The sequence below is a fragment of the Parasteatoda tepidariorum genome, chromosome 5 (genome assembly GCF_982258835.1).
Source record: "Parasteatoda tepidariorum strain Cologne lab strain chromosome 5, Ptep-v5.0, whole genome shotgun sequence".
NCBI lineage: Eukaryota > Metazoa > Arthropoda > Arachnida > Araneae > Theridiidae > Parasteatoda > Parasteatoda tepidariorum.
This window is the reverse complement of record NC_141759.1, coordinates 62157780-62167436: the sequence shown is the minus strand read 5'-3', so window position 1 is coordinate 62167436 and position 9657 is coordinate 62157780. Positions and strand designations below refer to the sequence as shown.

Here is a 9657-nt window from a genome sequence, read left to right as displayed (position 1 = left end):
AAAATTTGAATTATTGATCAGTATTTTATTTCGGATATTCAAAACATTAAGCAATTATAAAAAAAAAAACTTAAGTGAAGGCTTAAAATAAAATTACAAAAAAGGTGTGATTTTTCAAGTTTTTATTATTTTAAGTACAATGCATGAGGGGAAGATATCAACCAATATTTTAACACTATTACTATAATTATTTATTCTTACTATTAATCCACAACGATAATTTTACAAATATATCATGTAAGGTTTCTTAGAATTCAGCCGGTTTATTAAAGTATTAATATTTTTTGCTCTAATGATTGAATTTAATGTTATGTAAGTTCTATGCATTAAATGTTATGAAGTGAGCAAAAATTAATGTCAATACCCTGAATAACTTCTTATATAATGAACGGATTTTTAGGTACTGACTCAATTTATATGGTTTGAGGGTCCAACTAATGTATATCATTTTCTCCCTACCACTCCCTACGTAGCAGAGAAACTGGGAAACTTAAAATTCTCTTGAATGAATTTTAATAAATCCTGGCTGTGAATACAATACTCAATTGCATAAAAACAGTAATTTGAGGGGAGTAACTGATTACAGATTTGAAATCTGGGATGGGAAGATATCAAAGATTCGTTCAAAAATCTCATGCAACTGAAAACAAAAATTTATTCCCTGGTGTTATAGTTTTATTACTTATTTTGGAAGTTAATAAAATCAAGGGTTGCAAAGACTTCACAACTTTTTTAATTTCCTTAGAAGTGATATCAGATTATTTGATTTCATCATTTATTACATTTCTATAAGAAAGATGAAAAATGAAGAATATTAAAGAATCAGCCTATGATATTAACCCGTTTTTGTCCCGAATATATAAATTGAAATGATACAAAAAGTGGTTTTATGGAAAAAGTGGTATAATATATAATCGAAACTAACTGGTTTTTCTACTGTTAAGACATTCAAAAAGTCTTTGATAGATCAAAAAGTAGTTGTTCCTTAGAATTCTAGATCTAATCAGAAATAACTAAAACATTGTGGTATCTGAGAATCCTTTAATTCACCCAGACAAATGAATATACTGAAAAAAGTTTCCCACCACAATGAAAGTTTTTGAAAAAAGGAACTGTCCTAAATATATGACGCTGGGCGTTAACCGGTTAATCCCTTGGTTTTCAGTTTCTAATAATACTTACCATATTCAATTACAACAATTTATATCGGATTACATCTTGATTGCTAATTGATCCATGTTTATAATTAATTTTTGAATCTAATAAGTTTCTAATTAATATTCTTATGAATATATTTTGTTAATATACATAGCTGCCAACTTGTAGGACAGTTGATAAATAATTTTCGTAGTTGTATTAACATTATATGGTGTTTAGGCACATCACATCTTGAAGTTCAAAGTTTCAAAATTTTTTTTTAACTACCACGACAAATCAATAATTAAAAAATATATGTAGATAAGATCTATTTGTTGGCCAATTATGCTTATAGATGTCTTAATAAATTTGCTTTTAGAAAATTCTTTCAAACTTATAAATGTTTTTTTACTACAAATTAGTAAAATCTTGTACAAGTTGGCAGGGTATGAATATAGATTGACTTAAGTTACTAAATTTTAATACATTCACTAATAAAATTTATTTCATTCATTTGCAAATATTAATAATGAACTGTTTAGTACTGTATTTTTCAATTTTTAAAAATAATTTCTAAGAAAAAATTGTGTAAGAACATTATTATTTTATTGCATATAAAAACTTAGCTAAACTGAAATGCAAAAATGATAAGAAAAAAAAATCAGTAATTATACAATCAGTTTAATTAGCACAAATAAATTTTATCACATATCTTTTATTTATTTATTATTATATTATTTTTTGATGAAAGTGTTTAATTAAGATGCATGGATATTCAGATTTTTTTAATATAGATTATTTCGAGAGATAAACATAATTTTATATTTCGACAGATAGTGATAATTTAATTAAAATTGATTAAAATAATAACTAAAATACATATACACTAAATTATATTTAATGTTCTCAATTCAATACACATGTTTTGGTAAACAAGAATTATTTTCCATTAATATAATAGAAATCCTAATAACATAGCTATATATTAAATTTGTTAAAATGCTATTGTTCAGTATTTAATTGTATTTGATTAAAATGTTTAGCAATACTTAATAATTTATTAAATAATTGTTTAAAAAATAAAGTTTTTAATGTATTTCAACAATTATTTTTAAAGTTATTTAACTCAATATTTCACAAAACAACCACAATATAAAATAAAATAATAATCAAGATAACATAAATAAACTTTATTATATTTGTAATAATATTTTACAATATGTTCATTCAACTGGAATGCTGATTGAATAACACTCATAATACTTCACAATAATAATATGACAAATAATTTTAATAGTAAAATAATAAATTTTAATAGTGTAACCTTTCCTTTTTTGAATTTAAAAAGAAATAAATTAAAATTTTTACAAATAAATATTGATAAAAAATATCACTTCAAGAGTCAAGTTTTATTATTTTAAGTATGACATAATCCATATAGGGTAAGCATACATATAAGTTGTAAGCATTATCAAATCTAGATTATTAATCATTAATAGGCATAACAATAAAGAACTTCACAGCAATAATGTAAGATGTCCCTAGATAGTTTTGATACTAATAAAGAGTCACATATGATTCATTTATTTTTCGTTTTAAATTCTGAAGCAATGAACTTTTATTACACAAATTAAAGTTATATAAAATCATTGCTTCAAAAGCCAAACTTGCTTTTAAAATAATTATTGGCATGATTCTTAATGAAGTTGTAATTTAGTTCATAAATATTATTAAATAAATTTTGTAACCAATAATACAAAAAAAAAAAAAAAATTAAAAACACTATATATATCTAATTTTAAACATAATTCCTAATGTAATATTTTAAAAGTTTGAAATTTAAAATATTAAACAAAATCTAAAATTTTAATTATTTTACTAGAATAAACACTGCATAACTTTTTCAAATATTTAGATTTTTTTAAACAACTTTCATAAAACACTTTTAATAAATGAACATTCCAAGTAGAATTTTAAGTATAAAATATCTTTTTTATAATTCCAATAGAACAAATAATTCACAATCTAAAAGAAATTGACAATTTTAAGATAAAATTATCAATTCAATATGCACATATTTAAATCTTGCATTAAATTTTAATACATAATATGCTTCAAAAAGATTAAGAATCTTTTAGAATAATTTATACCAATGCATGTTTTACATACGAATTATCAACTCTATAAGAGTCAAAGTTAGAGAAATGCAATGAATAATTTGAATTTTACAAATATTTCCATGCACTGTGAAAAATTTATGCATACTTGAATTGCAATTAAATTATAATCTAATTAATCCAAGCAAACCTATCGATCAATTAGAAAGAAAATTCAGATACAAAAACAGAATTCATACTACAAAAAAAATATGCACAGTTAATTATTTATGAAACATTACTAACATTACAGTTGCACATTTGATAACTATTGCTGCTATTTAATTAAAACTGAAATTATTTCAAGTTTAATTACAAAAGGCATTTAACATGCATGTAAACCACTTGGCACTTGAAAAAATTTCCTGAAATTGTTGCTCATGAACACATGAATATTAGCACACATATCAAGGCAATATATAATAACTAATCCAAGACACAAATATTGATGATTATTAAATAAATGAATTTATTGAATTAGTGCGTATAACTTTTTAATAAAAATACATTTGTAAAATTACTTTTTTTCCGTATTATAAATTTTCACAAGACTATTTCGTATTTCGGTAAATAGCAAGGCAATAATTTGTACTTAAGAATCTTTAAGGTTATTAAAATAATATATTATTTTATTTGCTTAGATAAATAAATTAATAAAGAATATTCAGCCTATTGATTAATAGTTAGATTATTTCAATGATTTCTTTATATATTTATATACTAATTTATTATTTTAATGAACTTTATAAAAATCATTACATGATATATTTTTAATGTACAGTGAAACCTCCGTTAAGCGGACATTCATGGGACCAAAAAATTTGTCCGTTTATGAGAGTTGTCCGTTTACGGGAAGGGTACCCTAATAACGAAATTTAACACCGTAAATTGTTTTTAGAATATTCTCAAAGATATGCTTCTGTAGAATAGTTAAATAATATCTACAAGGATACTGTAAATATCTACATGAATATTTATTTAAACAATAAGAAAGATAAAAATGAATATATAAAGAAGTTTGATATAAATACATAATTCTGGATGTAGCTACAGATAAATAAATAAATATAATTTTCCTATTAGCAGAGATACTCAAGTTAGACATATAATACCAAATAGGAGCGTACTGTCCTCAGTCCGTTTAAATTTTTAGGTTCACATCCCCTTACACCTACTTATCATTTGATAGGGAACATGGTTAATACCTTCTTGGAAAATAAACCTCCCATGATTCCCAGAAAAAAAAGTAATACATACCTGTAAGTCATGAGGACCTATGGAGATGATTATTCGCAATTGATCAGCTATCAAGTGTTTGAATAAATGTTTCCTTTATATAAACACCTCAAAGATTATACTTCTGTTCTCCTTTTTTACCCCAGTTGTGTTAAATACAGTCTTCAAATTGATAAGAAAATTAAAGAAATTTTCAATGGGGAAGAAGCATTGAGAGAAGTCATTTCAACTTGAGGGGTCTCATAACCTGTGTGGTCCAGATGAAAAGATCAAAAGATGCCGATGTCAGAATTATTTCAGGAGTGCAGTACCATTTTCTCTCCTTTCTTTACAAAGATAAGGCAAGGTGACAGGAGAATTGATTTTTCGGTGGTGAAATAGCTTAACAATATATTTAGTTAAGGATAAGGCAAAAAGCTTTATTTACATGCTTTAAAAATGGTGAAAAGTTGAATTTTTTTAGCTTGCAATTTATTTAGAAAAAGGTGTCCGGTTTGTAGAGATAAAAAACAACGTTTCAGGACCATAATGACTGTCCGCGTCCGGTTACAGGAGTGTCCGCTTTGCGGAGAATGTACGTAATGGTTTATTCATTGAAGGTTTCCGGGGAATTAAAAATATGTCCGTATTGAGAGGCGTCCGTTTTGCAGGAGTGTCCATAACAGGAGGTTTCACTGTATCATGTAACCAATTCCTATTATTAGAACAATAATAGGAATTGGTTACAACAATAATAGGAATTGAATACATTACTATTTTACCCAATTCCTATTATTAGAACAATAAAATTAAATCAGAATTTTTTATGGATAATATTTACGATAATATTTCAAAAATTTCTTTAAAGGATTTTATAATATTTATTATTTTAATGATCATTATTAATAACGAATTATTGATAATAAGTAATATGAAAATTCTTATACTTATGAGCTTTTATTGTTATTGCAATTATAGATTATTTTATCTATTATTTCTTAGAAAAAAAAGTTACAAATAATGAGCAATTAATAATGAATTACTGGTAATGAACACTATTAAAATCAAAGCTTTCAAGGTTATTAGAATCATTCAATATTTTTCCAATTTTCTTTTCTTAAAAAGGTAAAATTAGTGTTGAATACAATTAAATTAATAGATAACATTTATAATATTGTTTCAAACGATTGTCTATATGTTAATATTGAAAATTATTAATAATGAATTATTAAGAATAAGCAGAATGAAAATTCTTAATTTTGAATTTTCAAAATACTCATCAATTGTTACAATATTACTTTATTATACGGATTATTTATTAATAAAACAAAAGTTGAATAAAATACATTCAGTTTAACAAATATTTTTATTATTAAATGGATTTCTTAAAATTGTTCTTATTCTAACTATAACTTTAGGAATCATCAACATGCATGCCGAAGAATAGTATATACAAAATATTACATAAATGTCACCGTTTTAAAAGAATAAATGAAATAATATAAATAATGTAACTTACATCTAAGTGACTACATTCCACAAATATCCAAATTATATGCATCAATAAATTATCATCCCATTTAAGGATTTTATGCAATAAATTAATAAAGTCACTAGAACAATTCATCACTTGACAAATATGACATGAAGGTGATCCATATCGATAAAATGATGGCATATTTACATAGGAAATCTGGCATAATAGCCATCGTATGGTCTCAAGGTACTCTTCGTTTTCCAGTACAGCCCAGTGTACTGGATATTAAAACAGTACTATGGCATCAATTCGTTAGGAGGATGAAGCATTATTACCAGGTACTACTTTAGAACTGGATGATTCGTCCTCGTCTTTTGATCGCAACTTGCGCCGCAATTTTTCCACAACTTTGATGTGGAATTTGTGAAGTGAAGTTTGAGAAACCGATTTTGGAGTTGGCATTTCACAAAGTCTACTACCCCTTCTAGGAGAGCAGCCCAGAGAAATTGCGGCCAAACGTTCTTCAACATCAGAACCTGGAGAACAAGAAAGGCTCACCGGTGCCGATTCGCTTTGTGTATGCCGACGACTATGCTGTGTTCCGGTGCTATTGGCACTACTGGTTCTCGAACGACTTGCATAAATATTGTAGTCGTTCTTCATAACAGGCATCATAAAAGCCATGATGGAAAATAATAGCTTTTCAAAGTAAAGAAATAGCAAGCGTAAATCGAAAGTAGAAGAAAAATCTGCTTTATTTGAATGTTTGTCAACAAATGTTTCTTTGACAGCAACCCTTGCCTGGCTTGTTAGAAAGGCGAGGAATGACGTAAAGAGGGGAAACAAAAAGCTTTATACAGGTTAGGAAAGAAAATCGATCATGTGACTCTCAGATTCTGTCGGTAGGGTTACAAACCTCGCCAATATGCATTTGGCGGGATAGATTATAATCAATTCTTTAACTACGCGCTAATGTAAGTTTAAATAATTTTTAAACTTGATTTAATTCGAATTAAATTGATTTTTATCAAGAATTCAAACTTAAATATTTTTACCTGACGCATTTTTTATTTTTTTAAAAAGAAAACGAAACATTTTTGTGGATATTATTAAATTATATGTATATTCTTTAACGAACGGGTAAAATAAAGAATTTTTGGGTAAGTGAAGTTAATTATTTTTGGGAGATATTGTTTAAAATAGATTACTCATGATCTATTTCTTCACTAAGTCGTGCCTAATACAAGTTCAAGTAATTTTCAAAGTTATTAATACAAAAATTGGAACTTTAATATTTTTGATTGTCTCTTTTTTATTTTTATTCTATTTTATATATATATGAAAAAAGAAACAATAATCTTTGTGGAAAAAATCAACTCATGCATTTACTTGAATGAGTATAGTAACTAATACTTATGTAAATGTATTTAATTCGCCAAATCCCTTGGAGTTTAAAAATTAAATCTGGGCAAATAATATTGCAGCTTTTTCACTTTAAATCATTAAAACTTTTAATAATCATAATTTTTTGCTGTGTGCTTTATTAAATTCACTCAAAAAAAGGAGAAAAAAAGTAAATGTGGAATTTTTAAATTTGAAATTAAGCATAGTATTTTAGAACTATACAATTCTTTTCTGTCATTTAAAAGTTAGTAAAAAAAGTATAGATAAAGCATTGATTAATGTTTAAAAATTTAGCATAGTTTGTATTCGTAAATTTTTTTCTTCCAAGTATCCTTTTAACATGTTTCATTACGTTTTCCTTGTTAAATTATGTGTTTTAATAACTGTATTATTTTAATGCAAATGAAGTGAATTACAGTTATTTATATAATTACAGTTAAAGAAAAATATTTAAAATAAAAATCAACTGAAGACTTTACTCCCATTTTTTTTTTTTTTTGTTGGTTTAATGATCTTATTCTTGTAATTTTGAATTCAATTATCCTACCCAAGATTTTAGAAGTTTTTAGAGTGAAAAAAAAATCGCACAGAAAAAACAACATTTGTAGATTTATGAATTTTTTTCTTAGCAAGAGTAAAATTTTATTCGGTGTTTAAATTTCGCCTTATACACTCTTTCTCACTATTTGTGTAATTCAGAGGTCCTTAAATTTTATCAGTGACGGCATGGAGTATCTTTGAAATTGGAAATTCAACGCTGGGCATTAAATTTCATCCCGCGATTTGTGTTTAGTAAATTAAACAACAAAACAGCATTTGTGATGTAAGTTCCTTTCGGCATTTAAAGTTGCAGGGCCTTAAATCTCACAGTTAAAGAAATGTTATTTTTGTACAACTTCTCTATATCAAACAGCAAAAACATAACATGAAAAAAAAAATTTATATAGATTTAAGACAAAAATTACAGATATACTATACTATTTTATTATTTCCACCCCATCCAAGGAACGGGCCCATTCAGCGGTATTTATTTTGATATGTACAAGACAATATTTGCAGTATATAAATAGTTACAGTGAATAAATACAGTTATATAGAATTGTTGCATAATAATCTCATTGAGACTATGCTAGGTTGTATAATAAACACACCAGAGAAGGAAAATAACCTAATGATGTTCATTTTATTTTAGTATCGTCGTAGAACAGCCGACCCAATTTTATGGGTTTACGACTACTAATGTTCAACTCCGTTGTAGCCTTGTCATTTTGAACCCAATCCAGAAGACAAGGGAACTCCTGTATCGAGTATCGAGAGAAATCTGCCTTCGTGGAGGACTTTTTGATGGAGCTAACCCGCATTTGCGTAACATGGAAAAGAAGACCACGAGAACCTCCCACGGTTAGCCTGACGGCAAGAGGCCTCTAACCCATGATCCGTCTACCACTGAGGATATATCACATCAGCACTGCGGTCGGTGCAAGCTGAATGCGGAATTCGAGTTCATTGTTAGGTTTGTTACAAAATTTTACGTGGTAACAAAGATTTAATGAGAAGGACGAGGTTGTTGTGATCTTGACACTGGATATTTGCTCCAATGCAAAATTTGGTCGACGTTCAGGGTAGATCGTCTTTTGGCGTGATCCACCACTAGACGAGAAATTTTTTACCTACTTTTTCGTAGTCAATAACTCATCTAAATATTTCTCGCCAATTCTAAATAATTGATTTCTGTTCTAGCGGCCAAAGAACGCAAAACGTCTTAACATAAATTTTTTTTCTATGCTTTTCCGTAAAAGTTAGTGTATCATTTCGTGTTACGTTTTTTTTTTTTACTAGGAAATGTTTCCTCTGCACTAAGTGATGCTCCTAAGTTTGCATAGTTTGAGGATCTCTCGTGAAATTGGATGTCTTTCTATTTTGTTTTTAACTACTCTTTCAATTGTGAAAATGGCATACCGGGTATCATTTAACTACGCATTTAAAAACGAATTGTTCAACAATTATATTACGAATTATTCGATTTTATTCTGAACAGCTTTCGAAGTCCGTGGTTTTAGATTATGAATTTAGCGTGACGAACCGTGTACAGATTATTTTTACAAAAATTGGGCACCTGGGCGGCGTAGCGGCCCCTGTCCCATACATCTAGAAATTCAGAAAAATTTTTTAGTAAAAACATTTTGAATTTAGCAGTTTATGTGGTAGCTAATATAGGAAAACACGCACTTTGCTTGAATAAATACAACAATTGCAGAGATGCCAACT

General features: G+C 27.1%; 1 protein-coding gene and 1 long non-coding RNA gene across 2 annotated transcripts in view; one reads left to right on the top strand and one right to left on the bottom strand.

The window, feature by feature from the left end:
- Positions 1 to 2312: 2312 nt before the first annotated feature.
- Positions 2313 to 6835, bottom strand: LOC122268379 (uncharacterized). Its single transcript, XM_087164067.1, has one exon. It carries the CDS (start codon positions 6667 to 6669, stop codon positions 6298 to 6300), a length of 372 nt encoding a protein of 123 aa, XP_087020193.1. The 5' UTR covers positions 6670 to 6835; the 3' UTR covers positions 2313 to 6297.
- A 1544-nt stretch (positions 6836 to 8379) lies between these two features.
- LOC147809415 (uncharacterized) overlaps positions 8380 to 9657 on the top strand; it is a 49144-nt gene continuing 47866 nt past the window's right edge. Inside the window, exon 1 of the long non-coding RNA XR_015433740.1 lies at positions 8380 to 8412. This is a non-coding gene — a long non-coding RNA (uncharacterized LOC147809415). The remainder of the gene's footprint in view (positions 8413 to 9657) is intronic.

What these genes read in the sequence shown, in the direction of transcription:
- LOC122268379 (XM_087164067.1), bottom strand. Translation starts at nt 6,669, where the DNA reads ATGGCTTTTATGATGCCTGTTATGAAGAACGACTACAATATTTATGCA.